At 37.9% G+C, this 27,997-nt stretch overlaps 1 protein-coding gene across 5 annotated transcripts in view; it reads right to left on the bottom strand.

Moving 5' to 3' along the window:
• Positions 1–27,997, bottom strand: part of PARD3B (par-3 family cell polarity regulator beta) — a 1,167,593-nt gene that overhangs the window by 494,302 nt on the left and 645,294 nt on the right. For all 5 annotated transcript variants that reach the window (XM_069578084.1, XM_069578083.1, XM_069578085.1 and 2 more), the window contains exon 11: positions 7,767–7,952. In XM_069578084.1, coding sequence (XP_069434185.1) covers positions 7,767–7,952 — 186 coding nt within the window. The remainder of the gene's footprint in view (positions 1–7,766; positions 7,953–27,997) is intronic.

Genomic DNA, 27,997 nt, shown 5'->3' with positions numbered 1-27,997 from the left:
ACATCTTTCATCAGGTGCTTTGACCTGGTTAAAGTTTCATCTCCAATGGACAAATTAAAAAATATACGAACTGTAATTATGAGCAATTCCTGAGGCAAGGCTGCCTTGGATATACCGGCACATGCTCAGAGAAACTTTATAATTCTAAAAGTGAAGCTTGATTACTGTCTGTGTACTGGCTCTGCTGCGGGTGCTGCCAAGTCGCTTCAGTCGTGTCCGACTCTGTGCGACCCCATAGAAGGCAGCCCACCAGGCTCCACCATCCCTGGGATTCTCCAGGCAAGAACACTGGAGTGGGTTACCATTTCCTTCTCCAATGCATGAAAGTAAAAAGCAAAACTGAAGTCACTCAGTTGTGTCCAACTCTTAGCGATCCCACGGACCGCAGCCTACCAGACTCCTCCATCCATGGATTTTCCAGGCAACAGTACTGGAGTGGGGCGCCATTCCCTTCTCTGGTGTACTAGCTCAGTATCCTCTTATTTAGCTATTGCAAAATTTTAAGTATATCTAATTCAGTTATTAACTTAAGAGTCTCACTCCATTTTATGTAGCAAATGAGTGAAGTTCCAGCAATGTACCATTTATTCATCATCTGTGTCATGTGAGACTTCTTTTTTTAATTAAAGATAACTGAAGAGTATTTTTAGAACCTCAGAACATATATAATCAACCATTTTGATATAATGTATTACAATTCTTTTCTTTTAAAGACCTACTGGAAACATATGGGATATAAATAAACATATTGCAATTTACAGCTTTCACTGTAATCATGAGTGAATTTTACAGTTTCCTTAGCAAGAAGTTTCAGAAGCACTGACTGAAGAGTCGTCACCAGCATCCCTTGGTCTACTTTGCAGCAACAGCAATCTGTGCTTGTTTTACATATTTTCTGTTTCTTGTCCTTTCAGCTTCTTCTCTATCCCTTCCCATCTCCTTCCTGATTTTCTGTTTTCTGTTTAGTTTGGCCTAGAAAACTGGATAATAGAAGCTCATTAAGGTGCATGGGTTGTATGCATCAAGAAGATTCTGCATGAATGCCTAACTAGATTAGAATCTCAGAAGCCTTTTCAACTTAACGAAAGGATTTTATTTATTCACTTGAAGAAGAAGAAGAAGAAGAAAGCTCTGTTCTTGCTTGTGCTAAGATTGCTAAAAATCTGGCTTCTTAAAGAAATGGACCCAGAGCAGAATGCTTAGACCAAAACTCTGACCACATTATGAACTCAATATCTCTTATAAATACCCACAATATAGGTGAATATAGGTTTTCAGGTAAAAGATACTATTTTCAGAGTCAAAGAAACATGATCATGTTATACCAACTTTTGTAGATAATAATTTCATTTTTGATTAGGTCTAAAAACATATATTTTTAAGCCTCTGAAGACAATAATAGAATTAAAAGTATACATCAAAAAGACTTAGAGTTCTAAAAGTTTATCCAGCATGATACAAATGTATTTGCATTTCCATAAATAAAATAAAATGATAAAACTTAGCAAGAAAAACAATGATAGATATTAGTATTATGAAAATTTTAAAGTAATGTTATAGCTCTATAAAATAGTTACGACTGCAGAAAACCCATAAATGATAAGCCTGAGTATATTAATTAACATGTATTAACATTTTGGGCATTCTTTTTTCCTAAAAAAGGAAATGTATTTAAAATATATGGCATAACATAGTTGATAATTCTTTTTTGTTTGTTTAAATTACTTGTTTTATTTTTTAAAGCAGAGTTCTTATAGTGATGGTGAATTTTTCCAGGCAGAATTCCTGCTTTTAGTTGTTCACAGAATATCACATTTTTGTGGTGAGTATGAAATATTAGAGTTTGGCTTCTAACAGTTGAGGATTTGCAAGGAAGCTGTTTATACCCAGATTGTATGGTGTTTTTGGTAAGAGGTAAAAACCTGGAAGACATGACTATAGGTAATGATCTTAACAGTTCTCTTCCAGTAGAAAACACTATCAATTTTAAGAAAAATGGATAGCTGAAGAAATCATTTAACATTCGTGTTCCTTAAAATGCTGTCCTTTTTATCTTCCTTTGAATTCATTAATTATAGATACACCACATGATTTATAGATACAAGCAGAAATGGAGGTGGAAATTACTTCTGCTAGGAACCCCTACCGGACTCCTTTTAAGTAGGTTAGATACTATTCAACCAACATTCCCCATTACAAAGAGACATGGATATTCAGGATCAAACATTGTATTCCCATAAATTCTAGAACTATGCATATTATCTCCCCAAAATTTATAATTAGGTCATTTTAGAATAGAGGGATTGCTTGTATTAGTTAAATTTTTTAACCTATTATGAAATGGTATAGATCTTGCAATTCTGCATCAGGCAACCTCTGCAGAGGTTGTATTCCAGATTTCCTAACCACACAAGAATCAAATTACTTAAATTATGTCTATTTCATATTCTGAGTGCATGCATTTGCAATTAGCTATGTCAGGCATTTTTCTTTCATTTAATTTCATCATCATCAAGTAGTATTTATTAAGCACAAACCTGGCTAATTAATTTTCTAGAGAATAACAGGTATTCTTAAATTTGTTCTCTTTAAGAGCCCTTAAATAATCTACCTGATATATGACATTTTTCCCTTAGCAAAAGCTGCCTTTAAATTTTAATTTTTGTATTATTGTTTCAAAATTTCAATAGAACACATTATACTTCCAAAGTGAGTATATTCAAATAAAAAGAAATCTTTCATAATTAGTATTGATAGAACAGACTGTATGGAATTTTTATTCTTTCTAATAAAGGATTTTAATATTCTACATGAATTTTTTAAAATATCACCATTCTAGTTATATATTTTCTAAAAGTAATTCATTTTTATGATAGAAATAGAAGAAAACTAAGCAGAGTATAGCCTAACTTAATAGACTTAAAAATGCATTTTCTCTAAAAAAAATTCAGTTAACAGAGTATATCAAAAGCAAAGGAAAAGAAAACTCATCTCTGAATTCAAAATGTTTAGCAAATGAGGGTGAATGTATGTGAGGTCTTCAAACTGATTATACAGACTTTATATGTGCTTCTTTGGAAAAAGGAAAAGCTCATTTTTATGTAGATTTTGGGAGAGTCTTTTTCTCAAGTTATTAATTTTTCTAACTGTGCAAAGATAATATTTTGTTTCATTTACCAGTAATAACAACACCATATTCAAATTCCAGTCACAAGAATGAAATTTTAGAAAAGCATCTTCATGAAATCCTAATTACAATCATGAGATGTATGTATACTATATATGTATGTATGTATGTATAAATGTATGTTTATATAAAACATACAACATGCAAAGTTGTATCTAGTATATATTTGGCTCTGGAAGCAATTATACTACACTTCAGGGGCAAATGCCCAGGAAGAATGACAGAAACTAAAATTAAATTTCAAATATTTAAGGCATGTTACTGGTGGCTCAGATGGTAAAAAAATTTGCCTGCAATGCAGGTGACCTGGCTTTTATCCCTGGGTCGGGAAGATCCCTTAGAGAAGGGAATGGCTACCCACTTCAGTATTCTTGCCTTGAAAATTCCATGGATAGACCCTTTCACTTTTCACATTCATGCATTGGAGAAGGAAATGGCAGCCCACCCCAGTGTTCTTGCCTGGAGAATCCCAAGGACGGGGGAGCCTGTAGGCTGCCGTCTATGGGATCACACAGAGTCGGACACGACTGAAGTGACTTAGTAGCAGCAGAGGAACTTGGTGGGCTATAGTCCATGGGGTCACAAAAGAGTCAGACACGACTGAGCACCTAATATTTTCACTTTCACTGTTTAAGCAGTTCAGTAGCAACACTCTAAGCTGTGTTTGGCTGCTATGCTCAGTGGTCACTTTGGCTATACTTTGAAAAGTATAGCTCAAAAGGATGCTTCCGAGGGGTCTACAAGTGACTCCACAGACTACATCTCTTAGAAATGACACAGATGAGAGCTGGAATGGTAGAAAGCAAAAGCCAGAGGGTAAAAAGAAAGAGGCTCTTGTATATGTATGGCTGAGCCCCTTTGCAGGTCACCTGAAACTGTCACAACATTGTTAACCAGCTATTGTGCTGCCGTACTAAGTCACTTGTCGTGTTTGACTCTGTGACCCCCTATGGACTGTAGCCCACCATGCTCCTCTGTCCATGGGATTCTCTAGGCAAGAACACTGGAGTGGGTTGCCATGCCCTTCTCCAGGGGTTCTTTCCTAACCAGGGATTGAACACATATCTCTTATGCTCCTGCATTAGCAGGTGGGTTCTTTACAACTAGCGCCATCTAGGATAAAACAAAAAGTTAAGGGAAAAAAAGAAGGCCCTTAATTATAGTCACAGTTATCCAGGGGTTTTACATCTGGTTAGAAGTAGCCTATCTTTGTTTCTTACACCAAGGGAAATCCCCAGGAGAATTTAGCATAGAGAAGCCACAGGAAGAATTTTGTCATACTTTTCAAAGTAGTTTCGTTTCCACCTTCCCTAAAGGGGAAAACACCTTGAGAACCAATTAGTGGTAGGAAGGGCCAGGAGAAAAAGAGTGTGCTCTGGCAGAAAGATTCTTTTGTTGATTTCACCTAAAAAACTTTGGGCCAGATGCTAAAGTAGGTGTTCCCCATGCTTATCTCCTCTCTGCCCCAGGGACAGAGCGGTCTGATACACGTGTATCTTCTGAACAGAGATGGGAACAAAGTCTCCAAACAATTTTTCTAAAACCTAATCCTGAATCACAGAACAGGTGGCAATTTTCTGAGGAGCAACAGTGGATTATTGGAACAGCAGAAGGAGAACGGAAACATGCTTTCCTCTTTCCTGGTTAATCAGATTTCTTGTGAGCAAAGCTTTAGGCCTCTACCCTCTGCACTGCAAAAAGTAAACAGGACAAATGGATACTAAACATTCACAATAAGGCTAAATCCATGATGGATGCCTCTTACTATTTAAGATCAGCTATAAATATGCTGTCCAGTAGTTTCTAATGGTGTGATTGTCTGACTCAGCAGACCAGTGTCAGGAAAGAAATTTACATAAATGGAAAGTGAAATCTTCCTGCAAGAAACAGGCCTGTTAGAAATTGCTTAGGTAAGGAGATGCTCACTTACATAAACATGGATATACATATTAAACCTGCTCTCCAATATCTGCTTGAGCTGAAGTTATTGCCCATAAAAAAGCTAAGATGTTTGCTTTTAATTTCCAAAAATTCATTTCAGTTTCAATTTTACTTGGAATAAATTCTGTAAATAGACCTGTCATAAGGAATAAGAATAATATCGAACTGGTATCCACAAACATGACCAAGACTCATTCTTAAATACAGCACATGTTTAGATGGCCTGGCTAAGGATGATACACGTGGTATAAGACAAGTCCAGGACAACAGTCCCTGATCTCTGGAAATATGAATAGATGAGATCAAAGGGCCTTCATCACAGGACAGCAAAGCACAGACTCTGAAGTCGGATTGCCCAGGTTCACACACTGGTTTAAGTGATTTCTAGCCTTGTGAACAAAGGAGAGGCACTAACCATTGAAAACTGTAATTTCTCCTTGACAAGATGGTACAATAATAATGCAGTATGGATGTGAAGAATAAATTTAGAGAATCCACCTAAAATACTTATTATATGGTCCAACAGATATTAAGCATAAAACAGAATGAATGTTGGTTGATAATGTTACTGTAATTATTAGTATCATTTTCATTCTGCTCCATAAAGAAGGCTGACGGCTGAAAACCTGATGCTTTCTAACTGTAGTGCTGGACAAGAATCCTTAAAGGTTCCCTTGGACAGCAAGGAGATCAAATCAGTCAATCCAAAAGGGAATCTACCCTGAATATTCACTGGAAGGACTGATGCTGAAGCTGCAATGCTTTAGCCACCTGATGTGAAGAGCTGACTCATTGGGAAAGACCCTGGTGTTAGGAAAGATTGAGGGCAGAAGGAGAAGGGGGTGACAGAGAATGAGATTGTTGGGTGGTATCTCCAGCTCAATGGACATGAGTTTGAGCAAACTCTGGGAAATGGTGAAGGACAGGGAAGCCTGGTGTGCTACAGTCCATGTGGTCTCAAGAAGCTGGACACGACTGAGTGACTGAACGACAACTACCCTTCTGCTCCCAGTTCTGCATTTCTGAGCCTGACGGAGAGAGTCACCGACTGGATGAATGGCCCCAATTCCTCAGTGACTTCTCTAGAGCCACACCTTTGTCATAGGCTCACCGTGGGTGGCCTGTACTTTTCTACACCTTGGATTGACCATGGATTCAGTCACAGGACTTGTTTTAGCCTCCACTATGTATGAGTAGGCCAGCTTGGAAACCAGATGTAAGGAAGCTTCATGGGTCTTGGACTTCAGCTAGCCTGGTAGCCCAAGGTGTAGTTGTTATATGTGGAGTACACTCAGATCTGTAGATCTATTGTGTGATAGAGACAGGTCAGCCTCAATCAGAGCCCTTTTAGTTAGTGCAGAGCCATCGGGGAAATGAAGGCTTATAGAGGTATGTTATTGAAATGTTGTCATTACTTATTATGCAACAGAAGCTAACTGATCCAGGAGTGCATTAAAGGTTGTCTATCCCCAGTGCATTTCTTCTTCTCCAAAGAAAAAGACACCAGCTCAGTGTCTAGGTCTGAAGCAAAAGTGAAATGATAAGTTTGAGGAGACAAGTGTTTTAATAAAGCCAGGATCCTAGGACCAGGGGGGCTCTTATAAACTCCAATTATGCCTTCTTAGCTTTTGAGTGGGAGAGGGCACACGTGAGTAATATCAAGATGATTTTTAAGTGGCTACCATTTATTCGCAGTTTATCACAGGCATGGTGCTAGGCAGTTTATACCCAGTGTCTCTTTTTGTATTCACAAGAGCGCCGGGGGCAGGCACTACTAATTGTATTCATTTTATATATGGGGAAACTGAGGCACGTTAAAGACAACTGACTTGCCTGCATTCACTGAGGGGTGAGAGCAATGAAGGCATGATTTAAGCTCAGGAAGTCTCGGCATGGCATGAGATGATAAAGATGATGGTCAGGGTTGCTGACAATAAGAACAAGCTTGTTTTCCCTCTCTCTGTAATCATTTAACTGCATTGAACACATTGTGTGTATTACTTTATTCAATCCTTAGAACCCTATATGCCAGGTATTATTATTAATGGAGCACTAGTTGGAGCATATGGTGGTAGGGTTGCATTTGAACTCAGGCAAATCTAGTTAACCATTAAATTATGGTAACAGCTATGTTCATGTTGCCCACCCCAGTATGAAAGGGCAGAATCATATTCTTCTCTTTTTATCTGGAAATTTATAAGCTTCTCTAAGTTCAAAGGCAAATATGCATCCCCAGCAACATGGATCTTCTAGTGTATAAAATGTGATAAATGACCTTTAATTTACGCTACTTTCTCTCAGACTCCACTGAGCTTTCATTCTTGCAAGCGCAAGGAATAGAGTTTCTTATTTGTTGCTTTGATATTGACTAGCTTTCAGTTTTGCTTTTCTAATTGTGTATTGTTAGGTTCAATTTTGTTAGGTTATAAATTCAAAAGAATCCTAACAGTAATAAAAATAATATAAAGTATGAAAACAAACTGTTACCCAGATCTGTTCACATATACATTTCCTGAATCTGGCAAGAAAGCCTCAGTGGTCTCAAGCCTTCAGAAATTTTCTTTATCGAGTCCCCAAGCAAAACAGTTAATGTTTCTAAGTATCTTTACACTGATGGGCAAACAGCATTCCTACCTACCTTAAAAGCAGCACCTCCGTGGATGATGGACTTGATAAAAATCCCCAAGTCTGTTCCAGTTTCTCGAGATTTGTTCCCTTTCAAGCTCACTCCAAGACCAGCAGAACCGGAATCATTCAATGGGATCTCAAAGGTAAGTTGCTCAGTCGTTTCCAGGGACAATGCACAACAGTCAGGTTCTCCTTTCTGTTGGAAGTATACACGAAAAGAATGAAGGAGGAGAAAGCAGCTGAATATCAATATTCACATTCTCAGATGGTCAAACACAGATGCAGCTGGCCAAGACAAGATGACTGGGTCTCTGCTTAACAGCTGTAATCCTGGCCCCAGTAGACAAAGGGCAGTCTTCTCTCTCTGCAGGAGCCTCCATCACATGGATGGAGTGGAGAAGATAATTCTTGGGAATAATTATTTGGTGATGGTCGACAGACAGGATCTCTGGTCAAGGCAATGTGAAACATTCCAAAAGTATTTGGAAATTCAGTAGAATATTCTCAATAATTAAAGAGACTGGATATTACCCAGGGAATCTTAAGTATTAGAATAGACATTAGAGATAATGTAATCTCAGTACCTTCATTTTACAGATGAAGATACAAGAGCTTAGTGTAGAAACCTGCTACAATTCAGGGGACTATTTGGCTTATAAAATTTAAAACATATCATTTACCATGGAAGCAATCCTATTGATAGAGATTGTCAATAAGACATAGAGCACTGAAAAAAAATGTTAATTTTAAAGTTCAAGATGTGATTCTTAATAGATATCACTGAATTGAATTTCACTTTGTCAAAACTCATGCCTTAAGCTTGCTTCTTTGGATAAAATAACTTGTTGGCATCTGGTTTTGGAACCTAAACAAACATGATAATGCACAGAAATATCCATGTTCTCTTTGACAAGTGACACCCAGCCACAAGCCTAGCCATTCTAAAATATATATATATATTTATATATATATTTATATATATATATACACACACATACACACACACACACACACACACACACAGTATGGTGGCAAAAGGCATAATCAGGGGTCAGGTCTCCAGAGAGAAACACACACTTTATCATACTTGGTCCATAGTGTTTTCAAATATACAAGAGTAGGGATAGAAAAGTGCTGTCCACATGACAAAGAGTATAGGGCCTTCTTCTGCATTCCTCCCAAGCTTGCAGAAATATCAAACTCTGCCCCAGCGTTTAAATGAAAAATCTGAAAATGAGATAGCCCTGGAAACCATCAACTCATTCTAGGTCGGTAGTTCCTTACTCTCTATAATTATGTTTAGAGACTCTCATCTTAAGGTCACTTTGAGGGATGCTTATGTAGAATTATATATTTTAAAAATTACCATGAATGTCTGAATGTCAGTCACAAAATAACAACTATAAAATCAGAAGTAGCAAAGAACCCACAATTAAAACAGGATTAAGAGGTCTGATCATAGCCAGATCTACAGACATGACATCTCTAACTCCTCCCAATGAAGAGAAATCCCATGTCTAGCTTTAGAGAAATAGTTTGTTCATTTAATTTCATTGTAAATGAAGTTAACTATTAAGATTTTGACAATGGGTAGTTTCCAAGAAATGAAACTTTATTGTTTAATTTAATAAACCTATTACAAGTTAGATCTTTTAACTAACTCATTATATTAATTATCTAAAAAAAAAAAACCCAAATCCCATTATTCAGTACCAAGTAACTGTCTTTTTTCCATTGGAATGCCAGAGTTAAATACTAAATGTAAACTATTAGCCTTTATCTGTGCCTCCCAAAATGTCCAGTTTAGAATCCATAACATTTTCAAAATCATTTATGTATACAGGTCTCTCTGGAATTTGGTTAATTTCAATCTAATCAAGTTTTGCTGAATTAAAGTATAAATTAAAGAACGGCTTCTCACTAGAAGTCTGTGAACACTGTTTTAGAGAAAAACTAGGGAGTTTCTCTGGTTTTCATCAAGCCAAAAAGTGACATGAGTAAAAGTTTCACTTGAGTAACAACTTCAAACCACTCTATTCTATAATCAGCTTTCTTTTGGTGATTCTATTTCATTCACAGCAAGACTGAGGGCCACTCTGTACTAATGCCTTTCATTTATTACATAAGTGGTAAAAACAAAACAGAAATTAGGTGGTATTACGGTTATCTCTTCATGTGAAACAATTTATTCTTTTAAAGTCTCTGATGTCTGAGAGCTGGAATTATAACTATAAAAACAACCTAGTGGCTAAAAATGTTTGAGTGGTTCTGTGCCAAGTGCTTTACACACAGCAATACACTTTCTCTCCAGAACAATCCTGTGAGGTTTATTGCGAGGCCCATTTTACAGATGAGGAAACGGAGGTATGCAATATATAAGTATCAAGCTTATAGCTCAAAAGACCTATCCATGTTGGAACTTTGTGGAGTCCAGGCAGTATGGTGCCTGTGATAGACTCTTAGCTGATGTAAATTTCTCAGCGTCTGCAGGCCACTGTGACTAGACCCAGCCACATGGAATCCCAAGATATATTTCTACAATGGCAGTAAGACGCCATTCAGTCTCATACTCTCCACTCAGCTACACTTACGCTTCATATCTTTCTTATGTTGTATGAAATGCAAGTCATAATTATTGGTCTCTAATAATAGCAAACTTCTCAATGCTGAGGGAAGCCATTATAGTAGTTAACACAGCCATTTCCTCTGTTAGAAATAAAAGTTCCCTTTATCTAATGTACCAAAAAAAAAAAAAAAATCAATATGCTGAATGCCTCTGATAACACTGGTTCGACTAGTATCTCTTACAATTAAACTCAAATCTTGCCATACAACACTTTGTGGTGGTGGTGGTTTTGTCACTAAGTCGTGTCCAACTCTTGCGACCTCATGGGCTGTAGCCCGCCAAGCTACTCTGTTCACGGGGTTCTCCAGGCAAGGATACCGGAGTGGTTTGCCATTCCCTTCTCCAGGGGATCTTCCCAACCCAGGGACTGAACCGAGGTCTCCTGCACTGCAGGAAGTTTCTTTACTGACTGAGCTACCAGGGAAGACCACAGCACTTTATAGCAGGATGGGCAGAGGAACGAAGGCCCTTAGTGAGGGAGAGCATGAGCCCAAAGGCAGCAGCACATCCCTACCCTGGACTCTCCCTGTCTTCCTGTCTTTAGGACAAGAGCTCTTTCCTCACTGTGCCAGCTGTGTTATTCGCTATTGTATCCGACTCTTTGTGACCCCATGGACTGTAGCCCACCAGGCTCCTCTGTCCATGGCATTTCCCAGGCAAGAATACTGCAGTGGGTTGCCATTCCCTCCTGCAGGGGATCTTCCTGACCCAGGGACTGAACCTGGTTCTACTGCATTGCAGGCAGATTTCTTATCATCTGAAACACCAGGGAAGCCCATGCAGGTATATCCCTTGCTTTTTCTACCTACAAATTTCCAGAAAGGGAAAAATCCATAGGCTGACACAGGAAGAGAAATCGTGTAAACTTCATTGTCTTTGTTACTAGATGCTATGTTTCTAGATACCAAGTCCTTGAGGTCCCTAGAGTCAGGCCCAGGAAGGATGCTCAGATGCCCTACTGCCTGTGTCCAGGTCTAATGCCTCTGAACCTGCCCAGGGCCAGCCATATAGGATCAACTCAGGCTTTCTTAACCTCAGCACCACTGATGACTGGGGCCTGATAACTCCATACGGGGGCTATGCACTGCACAGGAGGATATTATCAGAATCCCTGGCTACTACCTATTAAATGCCAGTGGTATCTCTTTTCCCAGTCGTGACAACCGAGAGAGTCCGACTCTTTGCGACCCCATGAATCGCAGCACGCCAGGCCTCCTCATCACCAACTCCCGGAGCTCACTCAGACTCAGGGCCATCGAGTCAGTGATGCCATCCAGCCATCTCATCCTCGGTCGTCCCCTTCTCCTCCTGCCCCCAATCCCTCCCAGCATCAGAGTCTTTTCCAATGAGTCAACGCTCCGCATGAGGTGGCCAAAGTACTGGAGTTTCAGCTTTAGCATCATTCCTTCCAAAGAAATCCCAGGGCTGATCTCCTTCAGAATGGACTGGTTGGATCTCCTTGCAGTCCAAGGGACTCTCAAGAGTCTTCTCCAACACCACAGTTCAGAAGCATCAATTCTTCAGCACTCAGCCTTCTTCACAGTCCAACTCTCACATCCATACATAACCACAGGAAAAATCATAGCCTTGACTAGACGGACCTTAGTCGGCAAAGTAATGTCCCTGCTTTTGAATATGCTATCTAGGTTGGTCATAACTTTTCTTCCAAGGAGTAAGCATCTTTTAATTTCATGGCTGCAGTCACCATCTGCAGTGATTTTGGAGCCCCCCAAAATAAAGGCTGACACTGTCCCACTGTTTCCCCATCTATTTCCCATGAAGTGATGGGACCAGATGCCATGATCTTCATTTTCTGAATGTTGAGCTTTAAGCCAACTTTTTCGCTCCCTTCTTTCACTTTCATCAAGAGGCTTTTTAGCTCTTCTTCACTTTCTGCCATAAGGGTGGTGTCATCTGCATATCTGAGGTTCTTGATATTTCTCCCGGCAATCTTGATTCCAGCTTGTGTTTCTTCCAGTCCAGCGTTTCTCATGATGTACTCTGCAAAGAAGTTAAATAAGCAGGATGACAATATACAGCCTTGACGTACTCCTTTTCCTATTTGGAACCAGTCTGTTGTTCCATGTCCAGTTCTAACTGTTGCTTCCTGACCTGCTTATAGGTTTCTCAAGAGGCAGGTCAGGTGGTCTGCTATTCCCATCTCTTTCAGAATTTTCCACAGTTTATTGTGAGGCCCCAGGGGTCAAAATCACCTTTAGGTGAACATCAGTGCCCTGAATCACCAATTGGCAAATGCAGTCAAGTTCTAGGTAACCAGGGAATAGAGTCATTTGGGACTACAGCACTGCCTGATGACATGTTCCTAAGTACCAGGAAGGGCTGGCAGTAACAGACCCTGCAATCGTTTGGGTCTCATGCTTAAAGACTTGTGACCGACCCTGGAGATGACCAGAATGAACTCCTAGGGAAGTCTGTGATGTCTTAGCTATGTCTCTGGTTATATGGCACTAATTTTCCAGAGGTAGGAATGAGAACTTCATGGGATGAAAACAGTATGCTGCTGCTGCTAAGTCGCTTCAGTCATGTCCGACTCTGTGCAATCCCATAGACGGCAGCCCACCAGGCTCCCCCGTCCCTGGCGTTCTCCAGACAAGAACTCTGGAGTGGGTTGCCATTTCCTTCTCCAATGAAAGCGAAAAGTGAAAGTGAAGTCACTCAGTCGTGTCCGACTCTTAGCGACCCCATGGACTGCAGCCTACCAGGCTCCTCCGTCCATGGGATTTTCCAGGCAAGAGTGCTGGAGTGGGGTGCCATTGCCTTCTCTGGAAAACAGTATAAAATGACAAAAACTGAGTTACTGGTGTGTGTATATATATATATATATATATATATATATATGGGCTTCCTTGGTGGCTCAGATGGTAAAGAATCTGCCTGCATTGTGTGAGAACCAGATCCGATCCTTGGGTCAGGAAGATTCTCTGGAAAAGGGGAGGGAGGGCTACCGACTCCAGAATTCTTGCTTGGAGAATTGCATGGACATAGGAGCCTCATGCTGTTTGTCTTATGTAAGGACCTACGAGGAAAAAATGCAGCTACCAAGTCATATTTTTTAGATTAAATATGCTTATATATAAGATGTTTTTATACTTTTTTACTTATTAAGAATCACAGAATTATATAAAATAGTGTGGACACAAAGACTTTTAATCATGCGAGACTGTGACATAATATTATATATAAAAGCTTATTATACAGTACATCTCAATATATAACATATAATTTATACACAATTCAGACACCTACTCATCTACCTATTACCCGCCTGTCTTTCACCCCTACCCCATCTATTTGCTAAAAGAAAACTTGGTTATATTCTTCCACTGCAATACGGACTATTTTTTCTTCTCTATAATGTTTTTGTTTTCTGACACTTCAAAATTATAAAACAATAAATGTTTTTAAAAGGAATTTATGAAGAGATAAGAACCATTTGCTGTAGTGTTGTACTATCATGTAGAGTGCCTGTAAGTAAAGTGAAGTGAAAGTCACTCAGTCGTGTTAGACTCCTTGCAACCCTATGCAGTCCACAGAATTCTCCAGGCCAGAATACTGGAGTGGGTAGCTGTTCCCTTCTCCAGGGGAGCTTCCCAACCCAGTGATTAAATCTAGGTCTCATGCACTGCAGGCAGATTCTTTACCAGCTGAGCCACAAGGGAAGCCCAAGAATACTGCAGTGGGTAGCCTATCCCTTTTCCAGCAAATCTTCCCAACCCAGGAATCAAACCGAGGTCTCCTGCATTGCAGGCAGATTTTTTACCAACTAACCTACCAGGAAAGCCCCTGAGAGTAACTCTATAAGCACATCTCTAATGAAACACATGTACACGCACATATACACAAATGTAACTAATATCATGTAAACTAGATATGGTATTTATATGACCTATAGTAGTAAAGAATCTGCCTGCAATGCAAGGAGATGCAGCAGGAGCTGTGGGTTCAATCCCCGGGTCAGGAGGACCCCTGAGAGAAGAAAATGGCAAGCCATTCCAGTATTCTTGCCTGGGAAATCAGGTTGGTAAGTGTGATGGTCAATTCTTAGTTTTCATCTTACTTGGTCCAAGTAGCATGAGACCTCATTTATCGAGCCCTATGTCCTGAAACACTTTCTTCCCTTGGTTCCAGGACACCACTTTTAAGTATTCATCTCCTACTTCACTCTCTACTCCTTTCCAGTCCCCTTGGCAGACTCTTCCTCATGTTCTCCCAAAATACTAGTGTCCCAAGAATCAATCATCTGACTTTTCTCTCCCATCCTCACTCTCTAAGTTACCTTATCTAACTTCTGCCCTCAATCCTTTGCATCACCTCCTCCCTCTGCTTTGAATGTTCCTTCCTTAGAGTCCTACAGACTTTCTTCCCTCACTGCCTTCAACTTTGTGTTTAAATGCCAGTTTACTAGTGAGGTCTTCTTTGATTGTTCAGTCATGTCTGACTCTTTGCAACCTCATGGACTGTAGCCAACCAGGCTCCTCTGTCCATGCGATTCTCCAGGTAAGAGTACTGGAGAGTGTAGCCAGAATAGAACCTGTAGTAGAACCTGGGTCTACTACATTGCAGGTGGGTCCTTTACCTTCTGAACCCCCAGGGAAGCCCCTTCCCTGATCACTCGGTTTAAAATTATTTTAAGGCAATACCATCCTACCTTTGTCTATTATCCTGATTTACTTTTTCTCCATAGCATTTATCACATACCATATATTTGCTTATGTTTTTATTTTTTGATAGTGTCTTTTGAATGCAGGAATACTACTCTATTTTTTTTTTCCCATCAGTGAATCACTGATGCTTAAAATAATGCCAGACTCAAAAATAAGCCCTGGATAAGTATTTGTTGAATGACTGAATTAATAAAAATGAATAAGTGTCCAAAAGTACATGATTGTATATATGTATATATGTGTATCTGTGAATGTGTATTTCTGGGATTATATATACATATTTATATATAAGAAAATGAATAAACTGCTGGCACCGCATTTGGTTCCTATTATTCTGGATTTTATTACTTTAAGTGTTTATAAAAATTAGTTTTGACATTAAAAATAACTGTAAAAAGGATAAAGTATCACAGTTATAAGAAACCTTAAAGTAACCTAGTCCAATTTCCCTTTTCATGCCATACTTCCTACTAGGAGAGATGATAACCCAGCTCAACTTCAGCATCATATTCTCAATGAAGGCAGCATGATGTGTTATAGCTACCAATCTGTAAAGCAGAATGGACTGTGCATGATTTAAAAGTGCATCATTCACCTCAAATCATAAATGAACAGTGCAAATGGTGATATTCATTGTACATTTCATCAAGTTTGAGAAGCACTGTGATCAAGTACCCAGAGTTACATTATGTGTCCATCTCCTTATCTGTCCATATATACATATATGTGTGCAGATATACGCTTCCCTGGTGGCTCAGAGGTTAAAGTGTCTGCCTGGAATGCGGGAGACCAGGGTTTGATCCCTGGGTTGGGAAGATCCCCTGGAGAAGGCAATGGCAACCCACTCCAGTACTCTTGCCTGGAGAATCCCATAAAGGAAGGAGCCTGCTAGGCTACAGTCCATGGGGTCGCAAAGAGTCAGATACGACTGAGCTTCTTTGATGATTGATGATAAATAAAAATTTCATGAGACAATACTTACCAAGAGGGCAACACATTCTAATGTTTTCTATTCTGTTTAATTATTTTTAAAAAATTGTCACAACCCACTGCATTAATTTCATAATCCAATAAAGCATCATAGTTTTCAACTTGGAAAACACCACAGTGATATATAAAGGCATTATTTTTATTAATTAAAAAGAAATGAAACACAGAACCAAATGTGAGTAAAATGTTAATTGCTTTTCTTTCCTAATTGTCATAAGCCATTTTAATGGTTATTTACTAGATAATGGTAGCTTTATCCTGCCTATCTCCAGCCTTCACTAACCTTTTATTCTCATTTACACAAACTTTCTTCAAGTTCTTACAGATGTTGTTCTGTTATCATTCTAATTGTATATCTCTTCCCTCTCCTTCCCATTCAACCATTTCGTCTTCTATTTCTCTATTCTCTCATTTTGTTCTGTTTTTAAGCATAATGGATAACCTCTCACAGTTGGAATGCAGATATGAGACTATCCCATCTTGGCCTGAGTAACAAGAGTCAATCAACACATTTTTATCAAGCATCTACTATGTATCAACACTGCAATGTGAAATAGCCAGTCTAAACAGAACATAATTGTTAAAAGGTTACTAAACAACGTAAGAGTGCCTTTCTGTTTCATACACAGTATTATCTGACAGAAAGGAATAGAGTCTAACAACAGCAAAGAGGAAATAGGAATTTACACAGTCTGATCTTGACAGATATACAACCATTTTTATGAAACAAATATCAAAAGTAATTACTTGAGAGGAGGAAAGAGAGGCAAGAAGATGGATGACTAGGTAGGTATCCTTATTATTAGCTTAAGAGTGTTCCAAATGGGGCCATCTCTGGAATCACAAATGTTCTTGTACTGCAAAGCAGTTTTGATTCACACACACAAGTGGTAATAACCCAGCCTTTCAAACCCTGGGGGAATCTACCAGTCCACAGAACCAATGTTCAATTTCCCAGAAGCCCAGGTCAGACCTGAAAGCATCCATGCTGAACCTTTTATGGCCCTCATTTCATTAAATGCTGCGCTCTTAGCTCAGCATGAGCAAGTTGTGGATGTCTTTACCTTGCCTCCCAAATGTGTAATTAGTCTGTGTTGAGAGCAGCTTACTTTATGCAAGAGTTATGTTTTACATGCAATCATTTTGTCAGTTACCCCAAACCTAAAACTCAAACAAAGGAGCTTTAAGGCAAAAAATGAAAAAAAAAAGTCACTTTTTTCATATAATATATATAGGAAAAGCCAGACCTGGCAATTCTGCCAGGATATTTTATAATTAGCTTAACCACCGATAAATTTACCTAAATAAATTCTAAGGAATTTAAGGTGATAAAACTTTTGTTATAGCTAAGTAAACTTTCACAGCAATGAAAGGACAAGACACCTGCAAGACACTTCATTTTCTAAAAAATTTTAATCTTCTGAAAAAAGCATAGGTAGCTATTATAAGCATGAAAGGTTTTTGGCCAATTGGATTATATAGAATTCAAAATGTGAATATTGCCCTGGAGTGGAGATCAGAGACTCATTCCAATAGCTGGGAGGCACTTTATTTTGGACTGTACTTTTCAGAGAGTCAAAAAAAGATGACAACCACGTGAACTGGCATGTGCATAGGTAAGTGTGATCTAAGGATGATCACTGTGATAAATAGTGATCTTTCCCACCACTGCTGCTAAATCAGAAGAACTTGGTGATTTACAAGTAGACAGATTACCTTTTAAAGTCTTTTGCCCTCTGAATGACATTGACACATCACCAAAAAGCACCAGAGATAATAGAACAGATAATTTTTTAAAATTCTGAATTATACTACAGGCGGTTGAAATTAACCCCAAACTCAATGTTAATATATATTAATCATACAGAAGAGGAAAATGTAACTTAGTGTTGCAGTAAGTAGGGTAAAGCTTCACAAAACTACACATAAGCAACACTGCTCTTCACTTTAAATGAAAGAAAAAATTTTAAATCATATTCACATAGTTAACTCAGTAATCAATATCTAAAATATATGTTCTTATGTGATCTTTTAAAGTACATATTCATTCATTTCAAAATAATTTTAAACCAAAGACCTACAAGAAGAAAATACTATAAAGTATTTGTAATTGAGACACGTTTTCATGTTTTTTGAAGTCCATTTCTCAGAAAGGAGGTAGAAGGGGAAAAATGAACTCAAGAGCTGATCTCTGATTGAACTTATCCAAAAACAATTTTAAGTAAAAGATTCATCTAATGCCAGAAAACAAATGTCAAAAAAATACCCGTTCTTTATTGCTTGTTCAATATAAAAGTACCTTAATGTAATACTAAGTCAGAGATTAAAACTAACAAAAGTAAAGTAAGTCAGAGTTAACATTCCTATAGCAACCTTGTTTTCCTCCTACTCACAATACATATCCTTGAAAGATCAGCAAATGTAACAGTTTAAGGACACTGGGAATCATGTTTTTTTCCCTATTCAGACATAGATTAAAGAAGTAAAAATAATATTTTGTGTTATGAAATGTAATATAAATAATATTTTATAATTCAGATAGCATAGTTTTATAAAACTAGAAGTTGCTTTGTTAATATCAAGAAACAATAGATCTTTTTTTATAATAATACTTTATTTTTAAAAACTTTATTTTATATTGGAATATAGTTAACAATGTGGCAGTTTCAGGTGGACAGCAAAGGGACTCAGCCATATATATACACGTATCTATTGTTTCTGATACGTGTATCAGAAACAATCGACCTTTTTGTTTTGTATTTACTCTTTCCTGTTAAAAGTCTAAAGAATTTAAAGTAATTTACAGTCAATAATTCAGTAGCTAACATATAAGAATACATGATTTTATATGAATATAAGATTTAAGAACAAATGTTATGATTGTAATAATCTAGTGATCTAAAAGGAAGCAGAATGGGCCTGATTCTAAGAGGAGTAGAGCCATGTAAGAAACTGGGCTCCTGGGTGACATACTTCTAATAGGATTTTGCTATCACAGATACATTGCACACCAGGCTACCTGCACTTAATGCCTTTAAAAGACAACACAACTATCAAGGACAAAAGCTAAACATCAATAAAAATACATAGTACTTCAGGAGGTGAATGCCTGGTTATGGTACCTGTTCCACCCACAGCTCAGCCCAGCCCACCACTCAGGAAAAGGGTGGCATTGACTGAATTGAAAGTGCCCCCTGACCCCATAACACTATCAGTCTACAGGCTATTGGAGCCTCCCGAGGATGTCTGGCCCAAGGCCATGTCCAATTAGGGCTTGCTTCAGTAACCGACAAACTGATCTCTTCTAAGACTTGGATCATTCTAAGGTCTAATACACAAGGGCACAATCAGTGCATAGGAGGGGAAAAAAAAGTTTCCATGATGAAAAATCCAAGGAAATGGTTTATGCTAGGTCTTTTCAGTGCTCTTAAAAGTTAATACATATTCCCTAATTTACTTGACCATGGAACACATCTTTGCAAGAAGGGTATTATAGGAAAGTACACTTCCCTAGTGTACACTTAAAGAACACAGGGAAGATTAGGCTGGAAAGGAATGGAGCAGAAAAGAGAGAAGGTTCCAGAGAGAAATCTTGTAGGTCAGAAACAAGGTCCTAGAGATGCCATGCAAGCTCATGGTTCAGACTTCCAGCTCTATTATTGCTGCATCACATTCTGGGTACGTGTCATATGTCATAATTACCATCATCAACAACAAAGACTCATGGAAGGCTTCATAGTCTCATGACAGGCTTCAAATGACGCAGGACAACAAGTACATTCTGAAGCTCTTAGAATGAGGGAGTCCTTATTCCAAAAAGGGAAATAAATGACATTTAGTTTCCAGATGTGAAATTAAAAAAAAAATTACATTTGTTTGAGATTGGGAGATTTCTGAAGATAGTGTAAAGACAACGAATTATAGGTGGTTTTCACTGGGCTCTTAGAAACTGTGAAGTCACCGAATAAAATCTTTTATCAGAGTAAATATATAAGAATGTTCTACCTACACCCTGCCTTCTTAATCTATGTGTCATTGTTTAGGGTACAAATGCTTTTAATAAAGATAGGCTTCCCCTCAGCTGGTAAAGAATCCGCCTGCAATGTGGGAGATCTTGGCTCGATCCTGGGGTGGGGGAGATCCCCTGGAGGAGGGCGTAGTAATCCACTCCAGTGTTCTTGCCTGGAGAATCCCCATGGACAGAGGAGCCTGGCAGGCTACAGCCCATGGGGTTTCAGAGAATCGGACATGACGGAGTGACTAAGCACAAAGGTAATAAAGCTTTCCTCCCAATTTAAGAATTCTAAACGTAGGGATTATATCTCAGGTGCCTACATTCTCCCTAGAGGACCCAGTGGATGTTCCTCCACTTTAAGACAAAGTGGATCATGTTTATTAAATCATGTTGTAATGAAGTAACAGTACCACCATGACCTCAAGAAAGTAATATTTTCACAAGGGCTGTGGAAGGCAGAGTTTATTTGTTGGTTAAGACTTATAAGAAAATTACATAATAGAAATACAACCATTTTAACCCTCCCCTTTTGTCTGAGGTCTGAGTTGCATCTAATGAGACTCCAGCTGGAAACCGATCCCTTTTAGTATATTATTAATGATAAATAATCCTAAATTCCAAATGGAGATTGAGAAATCTCAGTGGGAAACACCATTTTAAATTCTCAGTACATGTTTGCTGTTGTAATGAGAATGTTCTTTCCATATATATAATATGTCATTTGTAGATAAAGACATATAATTTGCCTCTTATCTTAATAATTAAATCAATTATCCTGTCAACATTAATTTTCAGATAAAAATAGCTATAAAATAAGAAGTCATCTGGGTTCTGTAGAGTATGAAACCCATTAAATTTAAAATATAGATATATCTTCCTGTCCTCACTACTACAAATAAACTGATGGGAGAAGGCAGGGAAATCTACCCAGAAGTTAATTAATGGGGAAAAGTGAAAGAATGTATCAGTCAGCTGATGCCTCCCAAATATTGCATAACAAATCATCCCAAAATTGTGATATGAACTGTAAAGCATTTATTTCCAGCTCATGTCTCTCACCTTGACTGGTATCTGGCTAATCTTGGCTGGATTCAGGTAGGCTGGCCTCCAAGCTATGGATGAGGTACATGTCTGCTCCCCAGATCTCTCAACTTCTTTAGACCTCTGCATATCTGAAACACGTTTCTCATATGACGAAAGGCAGGAATGTGAAAGTTAAATTAACTTTAAGGCCTTTGCCCACAAAACATCTACTGACATCTCATTGGCCAAATGAATTCATATGTGCAAGTCTACAAGCTAAGGTTGGAAAATACTCTCCACACATCATGAGCATAATCAGAATATAGATATTTAATGCTACTATTTGGAAGTGAAGAATTGAGATCAATACACCCATCCACCAACTGGATGATATTATATGTATCATACACACACACAAACACACACACACATGGGAGATATCCTCCCGGGTTAATGATATATCATCAGGTTTATATCACTGTTAATCATGTCTTTCTCTTCTTTTGGTATCACATCTTCTGTTTGACACATATATGCATCTGCTATTCGAATGTTTTGTCTCTCCAAATTTCATATGTTGAAATCCTAATGCACAAGGTGACGGTTTTAAGAGGTGGGGCCTTTGGAAGGTGATGAGGTCATGAAGGTGGCACCCTGTTGAGTGGGACTGATGACTTTATAAAAGAGACCCCACGGAGCTCCCTAGCCCTTCTACCATATAAAGGTCCAATAAGAAGACTGTGACCCAGAAGAGGACCCTCACTCGACCATGTGGGCATCCTGACCTTGGACTTCCAGCCTCCAGAACTGTGAGAAATACATTTTTGCTGTTTACAAGTCATCCAAGGTATGGTACTGTTACAGCATCCCTACCAGACTAAGACAGCATCCTACAGTCATCCTACAGTCTGGACTTCAGAGTGGCTTCTGGATCTGTGAGATGTCTCCAAGACAGAGGAAGTACCTAGTCTAGATCTGGGAAGACTCCTCCTCTTACATCTGCCACTGTTTCTGCCAGGTTCTTAAGAGGGACTCTTCAAGTGGCCCCAGAGGCCTCGTAACTGGCTTGGGTTGCCAAATACTGCCCTTAACGTATATGTTCTCCTCCTTTGCTATATATATACAGGAAAGCAGGCCAAGGGTAAGGGAGCAATTTCTATGGCCTTAATTCCTGTAAAATCAGTGTGTAATTAAAAGAAGTTTAAAAGTTCAGCATACTTCCAATCAATATTTCCCTAGATGTAGGTTTAGCAGGACTTCTTTCTTCCCTGAACTAATGGATCTTCATTTTCCAACAAAGTATGCTTCAAAGAATAAACAAGAACTATCTCAGTTTTAGTTCATTCCTACGGAATTTTTTTTTAATTAATCCATCACAAGTCCATTTTTACTTGTTGATACATGGAAAAATGAATCATCTAAGCATAAAGAGTGAATGAATCTTTTAAGTTAAGCATTTTCCTGACAGTACTAACCTACACTTCATGATACTTAATGAAATCATTCATAGGGAAACAGATCTATTTCATATATATATAGTGTAGGAATTACTTTCATCTCAAAAGAAATTTTCTCGCAAAGATAAAATGGAATCAAGTCCCCTTACTTGATATTTCCAAACACCCAGGTTTTATGTCTCAGCATATAAGCTGCCTCTTCTTTCTCTGATTCTATCAGTGGGGAAACAACTGGCCTTCCTATTTTTCTGTTTTTTTTTTCCCCTATTCCTTTCTTTCTATTCTTATAATTCTTTGTGTGCCTGTTTTGACTCCAGTATACAACTATAATCTCATGAAAGGCAAGATTTACATTTAATTCAAGTTTAAATCCAGTTTAAATTTGATAGAATGCATATGTATAAAAATAATTGTTAGAGGATGACTTCATAAATTAATTTGTTGCCTCTTGTCTGCCATAATGCCCTTCTTGAAATAACGGCACTAAAAGGCCAAAAAGAAAAGTATTAGCTATGTGTTGCATCTTATCTATAAAAATACAGTTTTAATACTTCTGCCCTAAACTTTCTAACATGTTTGTTACATAGCACTGAAGTTAATTAATTAAATATTAGGAAGAGATTCTCTTACTTTTTAGGTAGGATTCACTGTCTAAAAATCATTCTCTCCTCTCCTCCCCACTTGACGCTGCAAACTCTTACATTATCCATCAAACTCCTCCATATCCATCTCAACTGTCACCTGCTCTGTGGCTGAGACCTCACCTGTATTTCCTTACCTAATTAAATTATAGCACTAATCACTTTATATTATGCTTATTTGTTACTATATAAATCTTCAAGGGAAACAAGAACCATTCCACTTCTTTTTTTGCCATTAGCAACTAGTCCAGTGCACGCCTGAGAATAAGGGTCCATGAATGTAAAACAACATTGCTGACAAGTGCTGCATCAGTTCTTCGATTGTAGCTTGAATGGGCCACATTTTCATTAATATTAAAATGTAGTTTAAAAACTGCTATTCAAGTTCTAATACTTTGTAATATAGACCACTATCACCATTGCCATCATAGGAAATTTTAGAGTATTAGGCAGTGCATTTGGGATCCCTACTGCAACAGAGTGATCCCACTTTCTCATTTCTATAATAGTGCTAAGCTTAATCACGACCCGTTTGTACTTTGATGCCTGTGAAGGGCTTAGCTTTGCAAGAAAATAGCTTGCAAATGTTTCTAAGAACTTCCATTTATTTTGGCTCATCTGATCAGCATATCCGCTCTTGAGTTTTGATATGGGGTGGAGTAAACCTGTCACTCACTTCTCCTTTATTATGACAGCTGGTACTATTTGGCAACTACCCTGTTCAAATTAACCCTAAAAAAGCAATTTTTTCACATTTAAACTAAGACTGTGCCTATGTCCACTCCCAAATAATTGGCTAAGAAGTTTAAATGCTCCTACTGAGTGAATTCATTTGTTCTGAATAGAACTGAAAAGCAAATAAACAAGTTGCTTTAACTTTTTTTTTTAAACTAAATTGGCAGCATTGTGTAAAACACCAAGTAAAACACTAAAATATATTTGGTATCTCCCTGTCTTTGTTCTTTCAAATGCATTGCACACTAGGCATGAATAATCCAGAAGATTTTTTATACTCTACTTGACCTAAAGGGAGACTCAAAGTCATAATTCTAAAACGTTAATGACTGGTAAAAGAGACACCTGACCAATTATTTTCTGGTTAAGGCAATCCTTGATCCCAGCCTTTGTCTCTGTGAATGGAGAGTTCATCTCATTGTTTTAACCACATCAAGAGTAGGGCATTGGCTAAACAAATATGCATGATTTATAAAGGCAGCCATATTTTAGTGATACAAAGAGAGTCATCTAGTGTTTAATGGGGACCTTATGTTCAGAGGCCTCTTCAATTTATTTATTTATTTTTTCTGTTACATTGTAGAATAGAAACCCAACCTACTAAAAAAAAAAAATAAGCTGAGAGACATAATCAAAGAATCAAAAAAATTTCTATAATTATGAATAAGTGCAAATCATTTACTAGTATCATAGCTCATAATAGATATTGATCAATTTTAACCATTATTTATCAACAGTTCACTTTGTACTCTGTCTAGATCTCTGACTTCGAACAAAAACTATTTGTACTAGCACAGAATTCAGCTGCAACTTCCTAAGAAACTTTAACGGTGTTCTAAGGACACTGTGTATGAACAAAAACTCACCTTTTCCCCTTAGCATTCTATTAGGAGACTCTCCTAAGTCCTCTTAAAGAGAAACAGATTTGGGAACTTAAAAAAATATATAGAATGGTCTTTTATTTTCTTCACGCTCTGGTCTATGGTAATTAATGTCGACTCAATACTACGCTCAATCATCTATCTCCCTTGGGACAGTACTTTCAATTAAACCTTTTATTTCATCCAAGAATGTCTGTTCTCATTGACCACTGCACTTTTTATCTACGGATTTATGATAATCTAATGCACATCTCCTCACAGGCTGAATGGCCTTATGAATCCTTATTGTTCTTATACCAGAAGAGAAGTGAAAAACAAAATTAGCTCCTGCAGAAGACAGGAAGGAAACCGCATTTGTTTAACACAGCGAGAGGCCTTTCACTACCTGCCCAGTGGCCTTGACCACTTCACTGCCCTGGCCTCTCAATGTGCTGGCTGCCCTTGCAGGGCTGCTCCTGTCTGATAAGAAGTGCCCACTCCCTCGAGAGCTATTGAGAGCTGAGGGTGAGAGGCAACGCGATCGTAGGGTTACGTTTTCAAAGGTTTGTGAAGGAAGTAAGACATTTACATGCTATCGGTATTCTTTTCTGAAGAAACCCTACAGGTTAAAGAGGAACCTCTGAAATGCTATTGACTGCAGAGACTGGGCTTAAAAAAGCAAAAAAAAAAAAAATAAGCCTCTAGCTTGTTTATAGGCATTTTGCCTTTACTTTCCAGCTAGGATGTACATGATTTGGTTCCTATTTCAGAGGTACACAAATTATAGTGGCATGTTATTAACTTAACCAACATGAAAAATTGCACACATATATTTTACAATCATACTCAGTTATGCAGCTGCAGACAAGGCTCGATCTAGTGCACTTCTATCTCCTTACAATATTGGAAATAAGTCACTGTTATGTATGTTCTCACACATGAACAAGTACAGCAACCTTCATCTTTGTTTAATTTTCTTGTGTGCTGAGATAGCACATAAAATTATCAAGTTAATAATTACATTAATATTTATATAATTTATTTAAAATCTATCTAGTACCCAAGAGGAACTAAGGTGCCTCGCATTAATAATTACACTGAAAATATCTGCCGAGTTTTCAATAAGTTGTTATTGTTGACACAGTCATATTTTTCTAATAGAAGAATCCAGAACCCAGGGATTTTTTTTTTATTGCATTAAGGATGAATATTATCCAAAACAGTAATGAATAGTGTTTGTAGCTCATTCACTTTTCTCTATGTATAATGGAAATAAGCTTTAAATAAACTGTGATAGTGGGTACAGACAAGGCAATTTCTAGTTAGAAAAAAGGTTTTATGCTATAAGCCTGTTTGTAAATTTGTTTCTTGGAATTCAATTTCTTTTTTTCTCAAAAGAAACGCTGGTAGACTGTGTGTAGGCTTCAACTAGCCAGCATGGTTTGCTCACTCCTTGGTATCTCCAAAATAGTATATAGTAATTTTACATTCCACTGGATAGACTGTATTTAAGGATGTTCTGTAGGAAAATGTATCTGAATTTCATGTTTAGGAAAGAAGGAACACATTCTCTTTTGAACTGGCTGTGGTGGTACCCACATGGTGGTGTCAAGAGAGTTTTGAAAGAGGGGATCCCTCTGTATCTACTAAATACGATGGCACCACATGGCCGGGGGTTGAAAAGATAGCCAGAAGAGAGACATCTGTTGGCAAATTGTTAGCTCTACATTTACTTAAGAGAAGGTATTCTTTAGGTCAAAAGGTCCCATGGCATTCAAAACTGTGGAACAACCACTCAGAGAACTCTTGCTGTCCATTTATACATGCAGATCATACATAATTCAGGCACTATCTGTATGGAGTGTCATGCCAAGATTTGATGCACAGAAATTCATAGAATTTTCCAGTAGGAAGCAATCTAAGAAGCCATGTAGTTTAGTCTTCTCATTTTATAGATAAGAAAAATCTCTCATTTTACTGACAAATTACTTTTTATTCTGATAATTTAATTTTAGTGCTTAATAGTTTTTCACTGTCTACACGGCCCACCTCTGATTCATGGCCCCTAAGCCAGGTAGTGGGCATCTACTATAGAAAAGTAAAACTCTATAAGGGATGGGAGAAAAGAAGGAAAAGCATATCCCTCATTCAGGGAGAAAAGTATCCAGAATAGGGACATGAATTTATGTCATGGTTAAAACATTGCTAAACAAAGTAGGGAAAGGGGAATGACTTATTTGCTTTTCTATCTGTTGCATTCTATTTGCATTGAGAAGGAACACAATAAAAATGTTTGTGAATGGAATTTAGAAAGATAAGACCCAAGAAGTTAAATGGCTTTTCTAAAAACTCCACCATGCTATGAAGCCCTGAGTCAGTAACTGAATCTTACATCCAATACTCACTCTGCTATAGAATAGTGTTTTCAAACTTTCCTAAGTTAATGTGAGAGATTGTAGTATTGGCCCCAGTGAATTCTTTGAAACGTGAGTACTGCTCTTTCTGTCCAAATGTAGAAACTGTTCACCTCTCTCTTGAACTTTGATTGACTGTGTAACTTGCTCTGACCAAGAGAATGAGGTAGAAGTAACATTATGCAACTTTTGACATTGGGCCTTAATCGTCTACTTTTGCTGTCTTGAGAATGTCATGTAAGAAGATGTACTACCTTCTGGAGGATGAGAAGGCACAAGAAGGAGAACCAAGGTGCTCCACCCAACAGCCAGCAACAACTGAAAACCTTGTAAGGGAGGCCTTCTTGGACTTTCCAGTCCAGTAGGTGCTCCAGCTGAATGCAAGTTGAATGAATAAGCCTAAATATAGAACTTCTAAAAAGAGACCTTATAAAAGAGGTAATAAAAGAGATATTAAGTTCATATTTGATGGATTTTCTATCCTTAGAACTGGTCTTATTATAGACTTGCAAATTTTGCTCATGTGATAGCATTAGTGGCCAACAATAATATCACTATAATCAAGATGCTTCTTTTCTCCTTCCTTTTCCTCAGTTTTCCTTTCTGTCTTTGGCTCATGCTTCTCCATATTACTGTCAGTTTCTCTCTCTTCAGTTCTATGAATTCATCCATGGTCCAGTCCACGTCCTACCTCATATATGAAATGTTTCATGATTTTAACTTTCTCTGTATAACTTTTAATCCTGATTAACATTTTTTATTTTTATAACTTCTAGTTCACTATTAATCTCTCAG

Source organism: Ovis canadensis, chromosome 2 (genome assembly GCF_042477335.2).
Source record: "Ovis canadensis isolate MfBH-ARS-UI-01 breed Bighorn chromosome 2, ARS-UI_OviCan_v2, whole genome shotgun sequence".
NCBI lineage: Eukaryota > Metazoa > Chordata > Mammalia > Artiodactyla > Bovidae > Ovis > Ovis canadensis.
This window is presented reverse-complemented; position numbering and strand designations above follow the sequence as displayed.